Source organism: Narcine bancroftii, chromosome 3 (genome assembly GCF_036971445.1).
Source record: "Narcine bancroftii isolate sNarBan1 chromosome 3, sNarBan1.hap1, whole genome shotgun sequence".
In the NCBI taxonomy this organism is placed as follows: Eukaryota; Metazoa; Chordata; class Chondrichthyes; order Torpediniformes; family Narcinidae; genus Narcine; species Narcine bancroftii.
In genome coordinates, this window is record NC_091471.1 from 334581374 (window position 1) to 334604630 (window position 23257).

General features: G+C 43.5%; 1 protein-coding gene across 5 annotated transcripts in view; it reads right to left on the reverse strand.

The window, feature by feature from the left end:
- Positions 1-23257, reverse strand: part of mycbpap (mycbp associated protein) — a 163077-nt gene that overhangs the window by 85551 nt on the left and 54269 nt on the right. For all 5 annotated transcript variants that reach the window (XR_011354675.1, XM_069929379.1, XM_069929378.1 and 2 more), the window contains exons 13-15: positions 18489-18635; positions 15898-16167; positions 9742-9866 (exon numbers count right to left, since the gene is read on the reverse strand). Coding sequence is in view for 4 of the 5 variants with exons in the window: in XM_069929379.1 (XP_069785480.1) it covers positions 9742-9866; positions 15898-16167; positions 18489-18635 (542 nt within the window). In the remaining variant the exon portion in view is untranslated. The remainder of the gene's footprint in view (positions 1-9741; positions 9867-15897; positions 16168-18488; positions 18636-23257) is intronic.

The window sequence follows — 23257 nt, forward strand, 5'->3', positions numbered from 1 at the left end:
TTTTTTTCTTTCATCATGTTTACAAGATAAAGGAACAGAAGTAGGCCATTCGACCCATTGACTCTGCTCCACAAATACACCGAGCTAAACTGTTCTCACATCTAGTTTCAAATTCTGGCCTTTCCCCCATATCCCTTGATACCCTGACTAGTAACTGCAACCAACCAGAACAGGATCCCTTTATTCCCCCCCCCCCCCCCCACTCCTTTGCTTTCTGCCTATCAGCCAATGCTCCACCCAATCAAATATCTTTCCTGTAATTCCACGGGCTCTCATCTTATTAAGCAGCCTCTTATGTGGCACCTTATCGAAGGCCTTTTGAAAATCCAAATACACATCTGCAGCTTCTCCATTGTCCATCCTACTTGAGATTTCCTCAAAAATTCCATTTGGTTAGTCAAGCTGGATCTTCCCTTCATTAAACCATGCTGGCTTGGAACTATCATACCATGCACCTCGAGGTAACCTCGTCCTTGAGGATCATCTCCAATAACTTTTCAATTACTGATAAGGGATATAGGCCAAATGCAGTAATGTGGGACTCATGTGGGGAAGTTGAGCTGAAGGGCCTGTATTAACGCTGTATAACTCTATGAAAGTCGCCTGAAGTTTTTAAATTATTGATGCAGGTTTCAGGATCTGGCTGTTACCAGTAAGGCCAGCATTTATTGCTCTTTCCTTATTGCCCTTGAGACTATCTAATATTTAAAATTCAGAGATACAGCGCACTGTAACAGGCTCTTGCAGCTAATGAACTCACACTGCCCAAATTCACCCATTACTAATTAACATTCTAACCCCACACATCTTTGGAATGTGGGAAGAATCTGGAGCACCCAAAGGAAACCCACGCTGACATGGTGAATGTAAAAACCCCTTCAGAGAGCGTCCAATTCGAATCCGGATTGTTGGTGCTGTAATGGCATTGTGCTAACTGCTATGGTAAATGTGTCACCACTAGATGGAGACATCCACCGTCTGGAAGCAGTCACTTGGTAGGCAAAGGTCTGACACAATGTGATTGATGGGGGGGGGGGTGGGTGTGGGGGGAATTCCAGGATTTATATCTGGCATTGAAGATGTGTTTCCATATCAGGACGTGGAAGCAGATCCTTTGGACCATGATGTACCCGCCTACACCAATCCCATGTATCAGCGCTTGGCCGATAGCCTTCTGTCCCTTGGCATTCAAATCCTCATCCAGATGCTTATGAAACCTTGGGAGACCTTCTGCCACCATCACATACTTAGGCAGTGTGTTCAAGACCTTAACCACTCTCTGGGTGAAAAAAAACTTCTTTCTAAGATCGTCCCTTACTCCTCACTTTAAATGTATGTCTTGTGTAGTCTTAAGACACTTTGCCATGGGGAACAAGTGTTTCTTGCAATCAATGAGTCTCATGATTTTATTTGCTTTATCAGATCTTCCTTTAGCCTCCTCTGCTCCAAAGAAATCACATAGCCTCCATCTTGACAACGTTTTACAGGACCACAATCTGCATCAATAGGCCCTTTCAAAATGCCGTGTAAAAATCGGGTTGCAGGTTAGCACCCCAGTTATGTGGCAGTTAGAAAGGGTCTGACCCGGTCAACCCTGTCAGAATCCAACCGGGACCCTGACCTACCTCAGAGGTAGTCAGGAAACCCAGTTAAACTTACCTAGGTCACGTCCACAGGCAATTTGAAAATGAAAATGGCCGACCCTCTTATTCCAGTGATGTCAGCGCTTGCATGTGTGCATCACCGGACATCCAGCAGTATTTCCAGTGAGTATGTGATGTGTCATTGCGGGGACGGGATCCCCCTTAAATCGCCGGGTTGGGTTAGGGTTCCAGCACCTTTGCCCCAGTAATCGCACCTGGGTCCCAGGAGGGTTACCCAGGGGCTGCAGTTTATAAGAGGCTATTGTGTGGTACAGTAGCTGGAAAGCATCCGACTGGAAGTCAATACAGAGAATCATCAAAATGGCTGAGAAGATCACTGGGGTCTCCCTTCCCTCTATTTGCAACATTCACCAGGAGCATTGCTTGAATATGGCTCAAAAGGTTGTGGGAAACCATTTCCATCAACCACACAATATACAAGGAGTTACAGAAGCATCAAAATCAGGCCTGGCAGGCTGGAAATCCCTGTCTCTGGAAGTAGTAGTGGCCACTTCAGTAAACAAATTTACTGAAACTATGCAGTTTCTTGCATAGCTGGGGAATTAAGGGATATGGTGAAAGGAGGGTAGCTGTAGATGAGTCTACCATCAGATCATCCATGATCTTAATGACTGGCGGGGCAGGTTTGATGGGTCAAATGACTCACTCCTCTTATGTTATTATAGCACAAAGTATGTGTTTCTCCTGCCTCATCCTGTGTAGCTTTGCTTGATTATGCAAAATGCATTGATTTTTAGATCAAACTATTGCACTTTCCTTTTGTATGATAAATTCGATCATTCTGCAATCACTCTTTCTGAGGACCAGATCTAAAATAGCATGTATGTTTATGGGTTCAGTAACATCCTGTTGAAGAGAGCTACCAGGCATGCAATCTTCCTCATGGCTGCCTTGACCAACTTGATTGACCAGTTGCCATGACAACTGCAGTTCAATCCTTAAGTGCACCCAATATTTCCGAGTTTATTGCCTGTGTTGCTGTAGTGCTTTATGGGTGGCCTAGAGACTACTCTCACCAGAGATTTATTTCTCCCTTAGTATTCTTAATCTCGACCAAGATGAATTCAACATTCTGCTCCTTGGTTTATTATTTTGTATTCTTCTTCTTTGGCTTGGCTTCGCAGAAGAAGATTTAAGGAGGGGGTAAATGTCCACGTCAGCTGCAGGCTCGTTTGTGGCTGACAAGTCCGATGCGGGACAGGCAGACACGGTTGCAGCGGTTGCAGGGGAAAATTGGTTGGTTGGGGTTGGGTGTTGGGTTTTTCCTCCTTTGCCTTTTGTCAGTGAGGTGGGCTCTGCGGTCTTCTTCAAAGGAGGTTGCTGCCCGCCAAACTGTGAGGCGCCAAGATGCACGGTTTGAGGCGATATCAGCCCACTGGCGGTGGTCAATGTGGCAGGCACCAAGAGATTTCTTTAGGCAGTCCTTGTACCTTTTCTTTGGTGCACCTCTGTCACGGTGGCCAGTGGAGAGCTCGCCATATAACACGATCTTGGGAAGGCGATGGTCCTCCATTCTGGAGACGTGACCCACCCAGCGCAGCTGGATTTTCAGCAGCGTGGACTCGATGCTGTCGACCTCTGCCATCTCGAGTACTTCGACGTTAGGGATGAAAGCGCTCCAATGAATGTTGAGGATGGAGCGGAGACAACGCTGGTGGAAGCGTTCTAGGAGCCGTAGGTGATGCCGGTAGAGGACCCAGGATTCGGAGCTGAACAGGAGTGTGGGTATGACAACGGCTCTGTATACGCTTATCTTTGTGAGGTTTTTCAGTTGGTTGTTTTTCCAGACTCTTTTGTGTAGTCTTCCAAAGGCGCTATTTGCCTTGGCGAGTCTGTTGTCTATCTCATTGTCGATCCTTGCATCTGATGAAATGGTGCAGCCGAGATAGGTAAACTGGTTGACCGTTTTGAGTTTTGTGTGCCTGATGGAGATGTGGGGGGGGCTGGTAGTAATGGTGGGGAGCTGGCTGATGGAGGACCTCAGTTTTCTTCAGGCTGACTTCCAGGCCAAACATTTTGGCAGTTTCCGCAAAACAGGACGTCAAGCGCTGAAGAGCTGGCTCTGAATGGGCAACTAAAGCGGCATCGTCTGCAAAGAGTAGTTCACGGACAAGTTGCTCTTGTGTTTTGGTGTGAGCTTGCAGGCGCCTCAGATTGAAGAGACTGCCATCCGTGCGGTACCGGATGTAAACAGCGTCTTCATTGTTGAGGTCTTTCATGGCTTGGTTCAGCATCATGCTGAAGAAGATTGAAAAGAGGGTTGGTGCGAGAACACAGCCTTGCTTCACGCCATTGTTAATGGAGAAGGGTTCAGAGAGCTCATTGCTGTATCTGACCCGACCTTGTTGGTTTTCGTGCAGTTGGATAATCATGTTGAGGAACCTTGGGGGACATCCGATGCGCTCTAGTATTTGCCAAAGCCCTTTCCTGCTCACGGTGTCAAAGGCTTTGGTGAGGTCAACAAAGGTGATGTAGAGTCCTTTGTTTTGTTCTCTGCACTTTTCTTGGAGCTGTCTGAGGGCAAAGACCATGTCAGTAGTTCCTCTGTTTGCGCGAAAGCCGCACTGTGATTCTGGGAGAATATTCTCGGCGACACTAGGTATTATTCTATTTAGGAGAAATAGAATAATACCTATTTAGGAGAAATAGAAATCTTCGCTAGGATTCTCCTAAATTATTTTGTATATAACATATGAAACATTTATAATCTCTTCCTGAACTTACTAATTTACAGATAAGGCAATAACACACGATTACTGCTACCCTTTTGGTGGTTTAAGGGGTTCCAGTGGCTTTTTCTTTTTAGTTTAAGGGTTATAGATTTAGGATTAGTTAGTTAGTTTTTTTTCATGTTTACCTTGCTGCAGGAACAAGAGATATCATGAATTCTGTTTGTTTATCATAAGTTGCCATGTTCACTTTTATTTTCATTCTAGGATACATTACAATTAGTTTGTACCTGTACAGTATATTTTTCTTGTTCTTACACTTTATGTTGTGTTTGTGTATATAGAATTTAAAAATTCTGCTCCTTAGATTTTGTATCATCTCTCACTATCTCCCTAATTTCATCCTTAATTAAGGGCGCTACACCATCTTCCTTATCTTCCTGTTTATCCTTCCATATTACCTGATACCCTTGGAATTGATTAGGCCCAACTGCAGATTTCAAAATCACATGTACTTTACCAGTTTGAATTTTAACTGGCTTGTTAAAAATAAAAGGGTGATAAAAAGAAATCCGTGTACACTTAGGCTCAAATCACTGGAGGAGTTGCTGTGTACACCAGATCACATCACTGGATGGTGACAGGAACACACCAGGTTACATCACTGGAGAGTGACAAGAGCACTGGAAGGGATTTGGATGATATTTACAATGATGAGAACTTAATGTCATGAACAAGTCATAAAATTTGTTGTTTTGCGACATCATCACAGTGCAAACATTAATTACAAAAATAAATTTAAAAATGCAAGAAAAGTCAAAGTAAAGCAGTGTCTTTGGTTCATTGATTATTCAGGAATCTGATGCAGAGGGAAAGAAGCTGTCCTGGTGCCGCTGAGTGTTCATCTTTAGGCTCCTGTACCTTTTTCCCAATGGTTGCAGAGTGAAGAGGGCATGGCCCGGGTGATGGGGTCTTTGAGGATAGAGGCTGCTTTCTTAAGATGTGGTCTCTTATAGATGTCCTCGATGGAGTGAAATCTGGTGTCCGTGATGTCACAGGCTACGTTAACAACCCTCTGGAGTTTTTTCTTGTCCTGAGCGTTGGCACCTCCGTACGAGACAATGATCCAACCAGCCAGAATGCTCTCCGTGGTACATTATGAATCTCCTCAAACACCTCACAAAGTATACCCACTGACAAGCCTTCTTCATGATTGTATTGACGTGGAGGCTCCAGGACAGATCCTTGGAGATGTTGATACCCAGGATTTGAAGTTCTTGACCCTCTCCACAATTAAGCCCTCGATGAGGACTGGTTCATGTTCTCTTGACTTCCTCTTGAAGTCCGTAATCATCTCCTTGGTTTTGCTAATGATGAGTGGAAGGTTGGTGTGACACTGTAAAGATAGAGTGCTAGTGATCCTCCTGACCACTAGAGGGAGTCGGAGACTGTTTAGTTGCAGCTAAGGTTGGATTCAAGATGGCTGCCTCCATGAGGTCTTGTCTGTGTGTGTTCTAGGTAATAAATATAGTTGTTTTAAATGAACTCAAGTTTCTTTATTACAATAAAAGAAACATCACATACATGCTAGGAGTGTGCAATGTGTACAGGAGTGGAAGAAACAACAGGAGTGTGCAGAGTGTGTATCACATGATAGCAGCAGAAATGTGGAGAGTATAAACACTGATGTTGTAAATTGGACTGGAAATAGAGGCTGTTCAAACAAAGATTTATGCTATTCCTACAAGCCATTGGACTGATACACAGAAGATTGCACTGGTACTTACTGTGGCGGGATCTCAAGCACTAGAGGTTTTCAATGCATTTGTTTTTTCTGAGGCAAAAGACCAGGGCAAGTTTGACAAGGTTATTGAGATGTTTGATGAACACTGTTCACCAAAGAAAAATGAAATGTTCGAGAGGTATGTGTTTCACTCATGCGCACAGCTGCAGGGAGAGAGCTTTGATATTTTTTTAATGGACTTGAAATTAAAAACAAGAACATGCAATTTTGTATTGCTGAAGATTCAAAGATCAGTGATCAAATTGTATTCGAGGTTATTAATAAGAAAGTGAGAGAGAGGTTGCTGTGGAAGACAGAGCTTACCTTATCAGGAGCTGTGAAGATAAGCCACGCCAGTGATTTAGCTCTGCAGCACACAAATAAAGTTTGATGAGAGTGCAAAAGCCAGAGAAAACAAAGGCCTAACCATAGCCACAGTGTGGGTCCACACATATTAATAAAAAATGCGATATAGGAAACAACAAAAAGATGGAGAGACATTCAATTGCAAACAATATGGCACTCAATATGCACCAAAACAATGCCCTGGCTATGGAAAAGTCTGTAATAACTGAAAAGGGCAGAATCACTAGGCAAAGCAATGTTTTTCCAAAGGAAAACAGAACAGAAGTGACACTGTACACTTTAGAAGAAATTGCTCTCAGTGATACACTCTTCATGGTACAGAAAGACTATAAACCAACAGATGCTGAATAGCCAAGTGTGAACAGAGTAGAGCAGGATAAGTGGACAGTATCATTGCATACAAATGGAGTAAATATTCCTTTCAAGCTGGACACGGTGGCAAAGGTCAATTTTATCTGTGAGCGCAACATCAAGGCAAATCCTGCACAGCTTCAAAGCCTAGAATGGACAGAGCATTGAGACGAAAGATACATGTAAACTCAAGGTGAAAGTTGAACATAAAGAGCATCCTCTCAGGTTGACAGTAGTCCCAGATGGATACAAATCACTGCTGATTGACAAAGCATGTGAAAACGTAAGCCTAGTCAAGAGGGTGTACACACCAGGGAAACCTATTGTATTGCAATGATGCAGTTTGAAGCACACAATGAGAGTTCCATAGAGAGAGAGAGACTACATCAGAGCTGAGCTGACTGTTGTCCATGGGCTTCTACTCAGAAAGAGCAGATTGTCATTCCTCAATCACTGTGACAAGAGATGGTGCATGAGGGGAACCTTGGAATCAAAAAATGCAAGTGGAGGGCCAGAACTGCTGTTTATCGGCCAGGGATAAATGCTGACCTTGACAGGATGATTTCAAGCTGTGAGATTTGTTTGAAACATTATGCAATGCAGACAAAGGAACCCATGATAATAACTGACTTACCATTAGAACCATGGCAGAAAGTTGACTGATCTGTTCCATATGGATGGAAAGAATTATTTGCTGGCTATTGATGATCTATTGAACTCTCTGGAAATTGTGCTGTTTCCTAACATGTTGTGTGATGAAATTGATCTTTGCAAGACATGGAATTCCTCACATTGTCTACAGTGACAATGGACCAGGCTGCTGCTGTAGAGACTTCCAGAACTTTGCAGAAGAGTATGATTTTTGACATGTGACTTCAAGTCCTCTGCATCCACAGTCAAACAATAAAGTAGAGAAAGGAGTTAAACAGTTGCTCAAGGGAGCATTAAACTATAGCGCAGAGCCGTATCTAGCTCTGTTGAGTTACAGAGCTTCATCACTTGAACATGGCATGTCACTTGCTGAGCTTTTGATAGGACGTAGAATATACAACACACTTCCCTACTCTGCAGACCCAAACTAGAAAAGAGATGTCGAAGAGAAATAAAAGCTTCTGCAATGGATACAAAAGCAAACTATGGCAAGTCAGCAAGAAGCTTAGGGCCACTGGCACAACATGACATAGTGAGACTCAGAGATTCCAATACCTGGGACAAAAAAGCTACTGTTAGGGAGGAACAGAGGATGATCAAATACTGAGAAGGAATCAAAAGAGCCTGCTGAAAATGCCAGAGACACTGCAGGAACTACAAATGCAGAAGATTAAGCCTGCACAGCAACAGAGGAAACACCACCAATGCTAGACAGTAGTGGACCAGCAGAGCCAACACAAATACCTGTGTTATCAAAGCATCCTGACAGAATGAATCTCTCAAAGAAAAAAGACTGCACAATTTAAAAGTTTGTGCTGCTGATGTTGTGTTTACATTTGTGTTGAACTTTAAATTGAAATGAATATTGTATTAGTGTATCATGTTGTTAGATTAAACATTTCAAGGAAAGGGGATGTAATGATAGATTTCTAGTAATCCTCCTGACCACTAGAGGGAGTCAATGACTGTTCTGTGCAGCTAAGGTTGGATTCAAGATAGATGCCTCCACAAGGCTCTTGTCTGTGTGTATTCTAGTTAATAAATATAGTTGTTTTTAACTAACCCAATTTTCTTTATTACAATAAAACAAACATCACAGACACCATTCAACAAGCTGATCTATCTCCCTCCTGAACGCTTCCTTATTGCTGAGGTGTCATTGGCAAATTTGTAGATGGCATTGGAATTGTGCCTTGTCACACAGTCATAGGTGTACAGTGAGTAGAGTAGTGGGCTAAGCACATATTCTTGAGGTGCCCCTGTGTTGATAGTGAGGAGGAGACGTTGTTTCCAATTCATACTGACAGTGGTCTTCTGATGAGCTAGTCAAGGATCCAGTTGCAGAGGGGGTACAGAGGCCCAGGATTTGGAGCTTCTTGACCAGGACTGAGGGAATAATGGTGTTGAAGGCTGAGCTGTAGTCTATGAGCTGATATTTTTGAGGTGATCCAGAGTTGAGTAGAGAACCAATGATATTGCATTTGCTTTGGAGTGATTGTGACAGTAGGCAGATTACAGTGGGTCCCGACCTATGCTTATATACTTGTTAATTCTGGCCATGACCAATGTCAGGGCTGGAAAATTTATGTTACAAATTATGAGAGGCTTAGACAAACTGAACCAGAGAACACAATTCTCCTGGCAGAGAAGGCAATTAAGAGGAGACTCAGAATTAGAGGGCAGTTGCATGAAGGGATGTGGAACTTGTTGCTTGAATGCACAATTATGTCAGAAACCCTCTCCATATTTAAAAAGTGGATCTTAACTCACTACAGATCAAGACCTCAAAGTGCTTTCGTCTAAGTAGCTCTCCTTTTGTCAACATTGAAATAGAGCTAAATGGTCTCCTTGTATTCAATAACTGTTTTGGTTCTATGAAGTTTAATTTAATTTAATTTAGACATATAGCACGCTAACAGGCCATTTCGGCCCACGAGTCCGTGCCCCCAATTAACCTACACCCCTGGTATGTTTCGAAGGATGGGAGGAAACCAGACCACCCGCCCCCCCCGGGAAAAACCCATGCAGACATGAGGAGAACATATAAACTCTTGACAGACAGCGCAGGATTTGAATCCTCCCAGTCTGGACCCGATCACTGGCGCTGTAAAGGCATCGCGCTAACCGTTATGCCAACTGTGCCGCCCCATGTAAAAAAAACTATTGTATTCTTTTGACAAATATTAATTTAACTGAAAGTTCAGCATTGCAAAATATGGAAATAGAGTGAAATGTAAGGTGCCAGGGTGCCACTTACAGTATCTTGTAAAAAGTGTCTTGTTGCATTTTGATTGGTGCTGTGGAGAGCTCAAGGATCTTCATGTTGAGGTGTTCCAGGGCCCTCTCCTTCTGTTGCTCATCTTTTAGCAACACAAGCACGTCCTGATAAAAAAAACAGTGTAGATAATCAGAGGGCTTCGTCTAAAACTCGAAATCAAAGCAAATTTCTACTCCTCGTTCGGTACTGAACTACCTCCTTCATTGTATTGGTTCATTGATGCCAGATCTGCACAATTTAAAGCAGAGGGCAACACACAGCAGCCAACCAGAGTCAAGAATATTTTAAGCAACTGCATGACAGTAAATCACGAATACAACAGATGTGGTTTGTTCAGTTGTGTTGTTCTACATGCAAGTTAACAGTTAGAGACACTTGAACGACGATTCCCAAGTCCTTCTGTGTGTCTGATTTCTGAACTCGTTGCCATTTAGAAAATATTGAACATCTTTATACTTTCCACCAAAGTGCAAGATCGTACACTTCTCTACACTGCATTCCATCCCCCACTTCCTTTCCCTATATCCCAACCTGTCTAAGTTCTTCTGCAGACTCAGTGCTTCCGCAACACTACCTGCCCTTCTTATCTTTGCATCGTCCGCAAACTTTGCCATAAACCCATCAATTCTGTCATCTAGATCGCGAAAAGAAGCAGTTCCATCACCAATCTCCGTGGAACACCATAAGCCAATCATCTATCCATGCTAATATATTTCTTATAATGCCATGGGCTCTTACATTGCAGATGTAGAGAGTCATGCCCCAGCTTCATAAAACCTTGGTCAGACTGTGTACAGCTCTGGTCACCACATGACAGGACGGATGTGGCAATGTTGGAGCGGGTGCAGAGGAGATTCACCGGTATGTTGCCTGGGGGTGGGGGGGGTAACAATGTTTCTGTTTTGAAAGATTGGAGAGGCTGGGTCTGTTTTCCAGAGAGTGAAGGATGTGAAAAGGGATCACGTTTGAAGTATAGAACACAGAACAGAAATCTACACATAGTACAGGCCCTTCGGCTCACAATGTTGTGTTGACCTAATAACCTACAGCTGCCTAGAGTTTCCCTACAGCATAACCCTCCATTTTTCGTAGTTCCATGTACCTATCTATTAGTCTATTAAAAGATCTAATTTTACCTGCCTCCATCACTGTTGCTGACAGTGCATTCATGCACCTACATGGAACACTTACCTTTTACATCTCCCCCGTACTTACTCCCAAGCAGCTTAAAACTATGGCCCCTCACGTTAGCCATTTCAGTCCTGGGAAAAAGCCTCTGGCCATTTACACGATCAATGCCCCTTATACACCATTATCAGTTCACCCGTCATCCTCCGTCGCTCCACCAAGGAGAAATGACCAAGTTCACCACCTATCCTCATAATCATCTCTCCAATCCAAGCAGCATTCTGTTAAATCTCCTTTGCATCCTCTCAATAGCATCTCTACTTTTCCTGTAGTGAGGTGACCAGAACTGAATACAATATTCCAAGTGTGGTCCTGTCTAGCTGCAAAGTACATATACTATTTACTATATCATATACAAAGTTATAAGTGTTATGGAAAGGATAGAATGCAGGAAACCTTTTCCACATAAGAGGTAGATAAAATTAGAGGACATTAATTTAGGATAAGAGACTTTGAGGGGATTGAGGGGCGCATTCTTCACACAGAGAGCAGTAAGTTCCTGGAACACACTGCCTGAGAGGGTGATTGAAGAAGTGTCTGGATGAGCATTTGAAACGTCCAGGGCATGGACTAAGTGCTGGAAGATTATGTGCATGATTGTGAAAGGGTCCCCACTGGTCAGCAAGGATGAGTTGGGCTAAACGCCATGCTGCACAATTCTATGACTCTGAGAAAGAGACCAATCAACCTCAGCCAGTACACCATTTACAGAAGTGCTGTCCCATTAATCCTAGGTTTGGATGATCCGAATTAGTGTAGGAGATGTTGCCACTTTGGGAAAGGGTGAAAGCTAAAGGACTCAACATCAATCTGGCTCACAAATTCCACATAATGTAAAAGTAAAAAAAATGAGAAAAGTAAAATTGCATTCTTAATCAAATAAGCGATCAGCAGAGCGCTGAGTATAGATAATAATGCAATGGGCAGTATGTGTCGTTACGAGCCCAGAGGACCCCAAACCCCAGCATCAATAGATATTCAACAAGACATATGGTTTCTTAAACAAAAGTTGCTTTTAATTATTTTTAAACATGAAAACAGAATCACACTTTAACTTATCACTATTGACCTAACTTAATCCCCTTCTAAGCACATGTGTGTGTAAGTTCAGAAAATTTCTTTGGTTCACAGTCCAATCTCACTTCTCATTCCTCCAAGTTCACTGGTTGCAGGAAATTCTTATACTGTGCAAAGAATTTAAAATTTATTAAGTTCACCAGACTTTGGTGCTTGAAAGGTAAATGGTTACCGCTCAGGAAAGTTCAGAGAGAGATTTGTTGTTCGCTGGACACCCACAACTGATTCCTTTTTAATCAGCCACTTCAGTGTCTTGCCAAAGAAACTTTCCCCCTCGGGGTTCTCCAGATGATAACCTCTTTCTTTCAGATCACCACAGAGTTCCTTTTTGTTTCTCTTATTTCAAGTGAAAAATTAGGCAGCCAGTTCACTCCTCTTGTATGAACCACAAGGGCTTTGACCAGGCTGAACTAAGCACTCAAAACCCGTCTTCCAAATGGGGTTTTCCACAAGCTTGCCAGCTTGGACTGGAAAAGTCTAGCATGAGCAGAGCTCCAGTATTTTAAATAAGATCTGTTTTAAAGTGTTTGTATGTGACCTACACTAAAAATTTGCCCCAATTTATCTCCCAAAAACACATCTATATACAAGCACTCACAACCCGTCTTCCAAATGGGGTTTTCCACAAGCTTGCCAGCTTGGACTGGAACAGTCTAGCACAGGGGTGTCAAACTCAAATTCATGGAGGGCCAAAATTAAAAACTTGGACTAAGTCGAGGGCCGAACTAAATATTTATTGAAAATTTTCAACAACATCTGCATGTTTTCTCTTCTTTCAACATATGTAATGTTAAACTTTAGGATATAACTTTAGGAGGATAATGTTACAGGTCAGGAGTAGGTAGCTCAAGTTCACCCTTTGCTTGACCTGAGGGAAACCTATTTGGTCCCTGTGGAGATGTAGTCAGCATTCACAGGCTGTGTCCATTTTGGCCTGCATCAGGACTCAGCATTTCCTGCTCACTCCTCAGGCTCTAGGCCTCTATTCACCCTCGACCCACCATCCCTCTACCTGACCAGTCCTTTACCCAACCTCTACTCACCCCTCACTCCATTCGCTCTGCATCTACCCACCCCATCCTATACACGCCCCTCTATTACCTCTCCCCTCAACCTGTTCCTCCCTCTACCCGTCTCTCACCCTCTAATCACCCCTCCCCTACTCGCCCTGCCCCTCCCCTTTTACCTCTTCCCTATCCACCCCTCCTTCTACTCATCTCTCCCTCTAACTGCCCCTCGCACCACCATAACTTCCCCTGCCCATTACTCCTCACCTACACCCTCTGCCCACCCCTGCTTACCCACCCACTCAGGTCCAGCACGCTGCCGATCAGCCTTTGCGGACAGCCACCATCACGTGCAGGGCCGAACCAGCCATCCCTGGGGTCCGCGCGGGTGCAAGCGCTGAAGGCCGTGGCGACCGGGAGAAATGCGCTCGCGCTGTGGAAGGGCCGTCCGGTGCCAGTCACGCGGGGCTCGCGCTGCCCGGGGGCTGTGCGCAGCCTGCCATGCCCATCGCGCCGACAGGAAATCACAGGCGCTCGCCCATCCGCCGCACCGCTCGACAGGTGGGAGAAGTGACTGGTTGTGCGGGGAGCCTTCCAACTGGCTTTCCGGCTGTAGACATCGACAGACTTCTCGTGTTACAATTTCTCGTGTTACAATGGGGAAGGATGTGCAATGAAGGGGGAGGATGGTGGGGGTGACATTACCAAAAAACAGCATCGGCTCTTGCTGCAGGGCGGGCCACCTCTAATACATTTTTGAAATGATCTTGCGGGCCAAATATAATTATATCGCGAGCCAAATTTGGCCCGCGGGCCAGAGTTTGACATGTGTGGTCTAGCATGAGCAGAGCTCCAGTATTTTAAATAAGATCTGTTTTAAAGTGTTTATATGTGACCTACACTAAAAAAACTTGCCCCAATTTATCTCCCAAAAACATATCTATATACAAGCACTCACAACCCGTCTTCCAAATGGGGTTTTCCACAAGCTTGCCAGCTTGGACTGGAACAGTCTAGCATGAGCAGAGCTCCAGTATTTTAAATAAGATCTGTTTTAAAGTGTTTATATGTAACCTACACTAAAAAAATTTGCCCCAATTTATCTCCCAAAAACATATCTATATACAAGCACTCACAACCCGTCTTCCAAATGGGGTTTTCCACAAGCTTGCCAGCTTGGACTGGAACAGTCTAGCATGAGCAGAGCTCCAGTATTTTAAATAAGATCTGTTTTAAAGTGTTTATATGTAACCTACACTAAAAAAATTTGCCCCAATTTATCTCCCAAAAACATATCTATATACAAGCACTCACAACCCGTCTTCCAAATGGGGTTTTCCACAAGCTTGCCAGCTTGGACTGGAACAGTCTAGCATGAGCAGAGCTCCAGTATTTTAAATAAGATCTGATTTAAAGTGCTTGTATGTGACCTACACTAAAAAAAACTTGCCCCAATTTATCTCCCAAAAACATATCTATATACAATACAAACACAACATAATCTGTCCCAGTGTGCTCTGGGTGATGGTTCTTTTGATAGTGAAATGTATTCTGCAGCCTAGAGTATCAATATACAAAACCAAACAGGAAATTTTCAAAAATTGTTCAGGATGTGATGAAAACGATTTTTAATTTTGTTCATGCTACTTTCATACAGTGAGTCCAATGGCATTTACACAATGTGTTTCTGCATTAGTGGAGAGCACAGCTGTTTTACATTGAGATCTACATGAAAATATTTGATATTAATAAACTAAACTTAAATCTTATAATGATACATACTTCTAGGCAAATCTATTTCCCTCAAGACACTGATTCCTTATTTAATTTAATGTTATGTAAAACTGTTCCATTTCATGAATGAAAGCATCCTTTGAGAAACAGATGGACTGGTGCTCCAGGCTGCTGCCCTTTCTCACCTGTGCAGTAGTTTATTTAGTAATTGTTCATGTCAAGATTGCTGTTACACCTCACACTCACTAACACAGCATCTTCAGATGGGACTCTTAATGTTCTTTGTAATGAAGCCACTGGTATTAATTTTGGGAAAATAAATGATGGGTTTAAATCCACATGAAATGCAGAGAGGAGACTTCCTAGAACAGTACCTATCAGTAGGAGGGAGTGGCAAATGGCTCCCAGAATATATATGTCACAAATCAATCATTATGGTGTTTTCAGCATGGAGGGCATCCTAGTCATTGCTGAGGACTATGGGATTGATCGGTATGGGACAACGGGACCCATGCATCCATATCAGGTTAGTATGGGCATAGGGAGAGTATGGGGTACAAGTTTGGAAGCCAAGTCAAATCAAGCATGATTCAGGACATTAATTTGCACAAAGCTTGTGCACAACTTTTCGTCTTCCCCACACTACTACCAGTACTTGAACGCACTGGTGAACACAATATCATCAATCTTTCATTATATGGGCTCACACACATCATGCTTACATTAACACCCAAGTTAAAAATTCAAACTTCATATTGTCAGAGTACACACATGATATCACATATAACCCTGAGATTCTTTTTCCCGCAGGCCAGGCAGAATTTCTACTTGTCGGTAATGCAAACAACTGTACGTACGAAAAGGTACATATACAAAAGGGAGAGATGTACACAAAGAAGGAAGTGCAAACAAACTGACTGCAATACAGACAATAAATATTCAATAATAACTAATGTGCAAATAAGACTTACACCACCAGGAGATGGAAGGTGGAAACTCTTCAAAAGTTGAGAGAAAGAGGCTGCTCGTATATGATCTCATAAAATCCTTGGCTCTAAGCAGAGGTAATATCATATTGTACTTAAATCAAAATCATTTTCTATTCACAACAGGAGTAAAGGAATTGTACCTGTCTAAAAGAAGTTACAGAGAGATCCCACTGGGGTTCTGACTCAACAACTTGAACTCTGGAAGGGGGGTTGTCATTCTCAATGTGTTCCGAATGCTGGGAACTCTTGCTTGTGGAATGGATCATGTCCTTGAAAAGCTCTGAGACCAAAGGAGTGTCAACATCTCCATTTTGGAGTCCACTTTCTGCTGCTTCCTCACCTTTTCTTTTCACAAAGCACTCTTTCCATAATTCCTTGAGACTTTGTACTATTTCATACCTGTAGTGCAGCTACAAAGGAGAAAACAATTAAATAATTAAAGTAGGGCAGCATGGTTAGCAATAGTGGTCAACACAACCCAGTTAGCACTGTAGCACAGTGCCACCGACCTGAGTTTGAATCCAGCGCCGTCTATAAAGAGTTTGTACGTTCTCCCCGTGTCCGTGTGGGTTTCCTCCAGGTGCTCTGGTTTCCTCCCACATTCCATTAGTATACCATGGGATCAAGGCCAGGAGGACCTAATACTGTACTGTATCTCTAAAATATTGAACTAAATTCCCCTTCAACTGCTCCTGTGCTTTGATACAGTGCCAGTATTAGGCAATGAAACAATGTCACAATGAACTACATATCTTCTTTCTCTCTCCTACTCTTCCTTTGGCATAATATATGAGAGAGCTCAGGCAGAGAGCATTAGGTACATTCTGTTATAGTCAAAGGTCAAAGAGACAGTGTGGTGAGAAATGGTGGGGAGAGAAGTTGCAAGATTTTAGCAGAGATCTCTATCACACAGCCACCACTTTGACAAAATCCCCTTGAGAAACAAAATGAACCTGTCTCCAGAAGGCCTATCTTTTTCTATTTACTTGGAAGGAAGCTATTCAGCCCATCAACTCTATGCCTACATTCATAGCTCTCCCGACAACCCCATTGCCCCACTTCCCTCTGTGCCACCCATTCCCTCTCAGTGCCTCTGTTTCTATCATCCATCTGGAGCCAATTTACAGCAGCCACTTCAACTGCCAACCTGCATGTCTTCAGGATGGTGCAAGAAGTCAGAGCACATGGGGGAACCCCTCGTGGTCATAGGGACAAACGGCCCAGAGTCATAAATGGATTCAGGTTTGTGACAAAAGCCCCAACTGTTGTACCATTTACCAGGTTAAAGAGAATGATCGGGAACCTCCCCCCCCCCCCCGTTCTGATATGAACACTCATTTCATCAGGAAATGTTTTAAAACACACACGCAAAAATGAGAGATACTCAGAAAACCAGGCAGCATCTGTGGAGAGTGAGAAACACAAGTTTTTCAGGTCAATGACATTTCATCAGACAAAGGTTCAACTTCAATACTAACCAGCTGAATTGCTCCAGCATTCCCTCTCTATTTCAATTACCAACATTGCAAGGTTTGTTTTTCCATCAGGGACATTGCCCCACTAAGTTGTGTAATTTTTTTTCTGAAGTTGAACTGGAATATTTCAGCCCTAGAAAAGGCTTTGCTTCCAATTTCCAACCATCATAAATATCCTCCCAGCTCTTCCACTGCTCCATTTTGATTTATAAAATGGAGGTTTTGCTTTGATGTGAAAGATGCAATAGAAAGAGAAGCAATTCATGACAATGCATTAATTATTAGAGGACACTGTAAAATGCTTGAAGCAACTGCACAGACAGCCACATGGTGAGAGAAGCAGGGTATATTGCACATCCATTGTAAGTGAAGCAAGTGCCCAGAGTGCCAGGTATGCAGTGCGAGACATAGAAAGCCCGCACTCACTGATGGATGTGAGATCTGGTCTAGAGTCAAGTAGGTGGGATTGGGCAAATTGGCTCTTGAACTCTACAACTTCAAGGTCAGGAAAGTATTTAGGCAACAAAGTTGTAACTTTGTAAAAGAATATTACTTCAGCATAATATTTTAAATATTTAAGTGTTGTAATGTTTTTGCTTAGACATATCTTTAGCATTTAAATATATCAACATTTTTAGTACCTTGTATTTTAAAAGTTGAAAACTTTAATTTTAAGTTTCTCTATGGCTTTGAATGTCAAAGCAATTTCAAAAATGATTGACACTTCCAGCAATTATACAGTAAAACTCCTGTTATCTGGAATTCAAGCAACTAGCAGCCTCAAGCAACAGGAAAAATATTTGAGGAAATTAAATAGTTTTTAAAAATGTAAGTTTAAAATTGGCACACCCCACAGTTAGTTCACCAATCAGTCAACTCGCAACCTCAAGCAACCAGAAAATACACTTATCCAGGATCTACAAATCCCCATTGGTGCCGGACACCAGGCTTTTAATGTAGATGGAAAAATTGTGGCTGCTGTTTTTTTCTTGGTATACCATGGCAACCTGGGCCCAGTCAACATCCAGCATGCAGAGGCCTTCACATAACTTCCACATATCTTGATGAGAGAGGAGGTGCAGGGCTGGAGTGCAGCCAATTTGCAGAGCAATTTCTGGCAACATATTGACTGTACTTCAGAATATATCATCTTTATGACTTGGAAGTTTGTGTTCATGTTGTTGAGGACATTTAAATTCTGCTATCCTGAAAATACATCCATTGATTCTCTTTATTTTCTGTTACCATATTCTTACCTTGGGGTTCTTCTTCTCAAAGGTCTCTTCTTCAGTGAGCGAAATTCCCAGAGGTGATTGGGATCGCTGTGGTGTGCATACACCTGCTACCACCTCGTCGAGGAGGTGTTCAACAATGGCTATCTTCTCCTTCTTCTCAAGTTCTTCCTGAAGCATTAGAAGCACATTATTAGATACTAAATGGCTGGAGAACAATTTTTAATGATCTATCTGACAATTCATTATAATGTAGAAACTGGCAAAACAAGTGCAGACTTGGTCTCATAATTGAAAGTTTTCATTCAGTGTGAGATTTGTTTTACAATATAAAAACTTCAAGCACTTTCACAAATGCTAATCCTCCATTTAGCTGACTAAGGTTATTCAACAGCAGCAAGTGTTCTTATGTTCGAGGTAATATTTATATCAAAGACTGATGTGCCATCCCAATATATTTCAGAACTTCATCCCATCTTCTGTGAAGCTGACAATAGTATATTTCAATGCAACTGACTGGGTCTGATGGAAACTCTCCCACATCTGACCATTTTCCTCGAATCTAACTTGCTATTATTAATTGTTCCCTGACCATTCCGTGAGATACAGGATGTAGTCTTGTCAATAAATGTAAGCATATCCACTTTGGTGGCAGTAACAAGCAAGTAGCTTATAATTGAATGATGTCAAATTAGAAAAATGGGAGGTGATCAAGACCTTGGTCCCATGGTGCTGCAGTCATTGAAGATTGGAATGCAGCGATTGCAGGTGGTGAAGAAAGGCTTTTAATTGTGAGAGGTTTTGAACATAGAGCAGGCAGGCCTTACTGCAGTTGTATAGAGCCTTGGTGATGCCACACCTTGAGGAGCGAGAACTGCTACAAAACCAAATCCAGTGCAGTGGGAGACAGCAAAGCTTCACTCTCAGATGAACTCAATGCCTTTCTACACCTGATTTGACCACCAGAAATGGAAGAAACACTGCAGACCCCCATGTCCCTGATGGTTCTCTACGGTCAGGATCTGAGGATAACGTGCGCTACCTTCAGGAGAGGGAATCTAAGGAAAGCATCCAGTCCAGGTGGAGCACCCTGCTCTGTACTGAAAACCTGAGCTGACCAACTGGCCAATGTATTCATGCCAATATCTTTAACATCTCACTCAGCAGGGTGTGGTACCCACTTATTTCAAACAAACTCAATGGTACTAGTGCCCAAGAAAAGTGTGGTAACCAGCTTAAATGACTCTCAACCAGTGGCACTCACATCCACATTGATGAAATGTTTTGAGATGTTGGTACTAAAGCACATCAGCTCCAGAGTGAGCAGTGACATGGATATGTTCCAATTTGCCTACTGCAGCAACAGTTCTACAACAGATGCCACTTCACCAGCTCTACACAAAGCCCTGGAACACTTGAACAGCAAAGACGCACACATCAGGATGTTCTTTAGTGATTACAGTTCAGTATTAAATACCATTGTTCCCTCAAAACTGATCAGCACTCCAAAACCCGGGCCTCAGTACCCCACTGTGTAATTAAATTCAGGATTTCTTCACCTTCAGGCCACAATCAGTGAGGATTGGTGAGAACACTTCATCCACAATCTCCATCAGAATCTGAGCAACACAGGGCTGTGTACTGTATCCTCGCCCCATCAACCTGCAACCAAACCATATCTCTCCATACACATCCCATCCATAAACCTATTGAATTGTATCTCAAAAGTTAAAAATAAACCACCTTCATCACCTCCACTGGCAACTCATTCTACCCTGAGTGAAGAGGTTCCCCCTAATCTAAACTTTAAATATTACACTTTTCACCTTTAACCCATGTTCTCTCATTCTCACTCACCTAACATCAGTTAAAAAAAAGCCTGCTTGCATTTATCCTATCTACACCCCTCATAATTTTGAATACGTCTATCAAATCTCCCTTCATTCTCTGATGCTCCAGGGAATAAAGTTCTAGCATTTTATAAATTTTTCCCTGTTACACGGTTCCTCAAGTCCCAGGAACATCCTTGTAAATCTTCTCCATCCTTTTTCAATCTTATTGATATCTTTTTTGTAGTTAGATGATCAAAATGGCAATCAATACTCCAAATTTAGCCTCACCAAATTTGGTCTTAAACAACATCCCAACTCCTATGCTCAATATTTTGATTTATGAAGGCCAACATGCCAAAAGCCCTCTTTACAACCCTATTTACCTGTGACACCACTTTCAGGGATTTATGTATCTGTATTGCCAGATCTCTTTGCTTTGTTCTATTGTACATTTCTGTGCCTTTCTGTTCAATGTCCTTCTGTTAGTCCTACCAAAATGCAACACCTCACACTTCTCTATTGGTTAACTGGGTGGTACGGGTTTAAATGACCAGAATTGGCTTCTATCATGCCGTAAATAACATTTAAAATTTTAAATTTCATCTGCCATTTTGCAGCCCATTTTTCCAGCTGGTCCAGATCCTGTTGTTAGCTTTGAAACCCTTCCTCGCTGTTCACTAGATCTTCAATCTTTGCATTACCTGCAAACTTGTTGATCAATTTACCACATTATCATTCAGCTAATTGATATAGGCGACAAACAACAATAGGCCTAGAAGATCATCAGCTACATCATTCTCTTATTGGAGGCCTAAGAGAAGCAATCCATTACAACCACTTTCTGACTTTTCCCACAAACCCAATGTTTAATCCAATTTACTACCTCATTCTGAATACTAAGTAACTGAACCTTCTTGACTAAACTGCCATGTAGGCCATCAAAGGCCTTTCTAAAATTCATGGAGACAGCCTTTCCTTCATCAATATTCTTGTTAACCTCCTCAAAAAAAAACTCTACAAGATTGTTTCAACATGATCTGCCACGCAAAAAGCCATGTTGTCTATCCTGAATCATCCCTATCAATCCAAATATTGTATATCTGATCTCTGCTAGGTTCCCTGAAAGTTCTGTAGTGGCCACCCTCAAGATCTGAAAGACTATCTTGTCAGGCCCTGGGGATTTATCCACCTGTGGCGGTGTACATCCTCATGGCGAACCGGCCCCGCTTGTATCACCACGTGGTGGGGCAGCCATGGGGAAATGGCGTCATCAGAGGTTTCTCTCTGACTCCATCATCCCTTCCAGTGCGCACCCTGGGCAGTTATTACGATGTCACAATGCACCAGGTGACTGAGCTCATGCTGCCCTTATAGGGGCGTGCTGAATTTGAATAAAAACAGTCGTTAACGACCCTCAATGTGGTGGCTGTGTTTCTTCCATTGCTCACAGTGGTGACCCTGATGAGCCCAGACATTTTTCTGGACTCAACACACCAAGGATTCAGCAGAAATTAATGCTGTCTCCATCAAGCTTCCCCACTTTTGGACCCATTGACCGAGAATGTGGCTCGGGCAGGCGAAAGCACAATTTCAACTCCACAACATCTCCTCAGCTGCCACGATGTTCTATCATGTGGTGAGCGCTCTGGACCAAGATACGGCAGTGAGGGTGGACAACATCATCCACCACCCCACCACCCTGGTGGCTACAGGCAAGTACACTGCCCTCAAAGACCTGCTGCTTGGAACTTTCAGCCTAACTCCCTAGCAACGGGCTTTCAGGCTCCTTCACCTAGATTGGCTTGGGGACCATAGTCTGTCGGCGCTGATGGACGAAATGCTGGCCCTGGCAGTAGACCACAAGCCTTGTTTTCTCTTCTGCCAGATATTCCTGGAACAGATGCCAGAGGACATCCAGCTCCACCTCACAGATGAAGACTTCTTGAACCCGAGGAGAGTACAAGCCCGTGCAGATGCCCTCTGGCGCACGAAGAGGGAGAATGAGGCAGCCCTCAACCAGGTGGCATGACCAGGAGCCAGCCGATCGCAAGCCACTCCCAAGACCAAGCCAGAGGAGGGCCAGTCGACCTGGTGTTTCTACCACCAGCGCTGGGGAGAACAAGCCCATAAATGCCACCAGCCCTGTGGGTTTCAGGGCACACAAATAGCCTCCTTCATGTGATCCACTGGTTACCGATTCCTGGTGGACACAGGGGCTGAGCTCAGCGTCCTTCCCCCCACAGCATTAGAGACTTGCACCTGATCTCGAGGTCCAACCCTGCGGGTGGCCAATGGCTCCACCATCAGGACCTACTGCACCCACAAGGCACAGATCTAGATCGGGAAGGAGAAGTTCCACCTGAGATTCATCCTAGCCTCCGTGGGCACCACACTGTTAGGGGCCAACATCCTCAGAGCTCATGGCCTACTGGTTGACATTAAGGGCAAAAGGCTGGTCAACGCCCGAACATTCCACTCCACCCGGCTGGACACAGAAGCCCACAGGCCCGAAATCGCCACCAGGGACGAGTTCGATGAGATCCTCCACGAAATCCCCGTCATTTTAGAACCAGCATGGGGTCTTCCACCACACTGCCACACAGGGCCCCCTGCTGCATGCTAGACCCAGACAGCTGCTGCCTGAGAAGCTCCAGCAGGCAAAGGAGGAGTTCTCCAGGTTCCAGGAACTGGGAATCTTTCAGCGCTCGGACAGCACCTGGGCATCGCCACTCCATATGGCTGCAAAATCGTCCAGAGGCTGGAGATGGTGTGGGGACTACCATCGGTTGAACGACTCGACCACCCATGACAGGTACCAGATGCCCCACATACAGGTCTTCTCCGCCATCCTCCACGGCGCATGCGTCTTTTCCAAAGTGGACCTTGTGCGGGGAAACCATCAGATCCCAGTCTATCCAGACGACGTGGGTAAGACGGCCATTATCATCCCTTTCAGCCTTT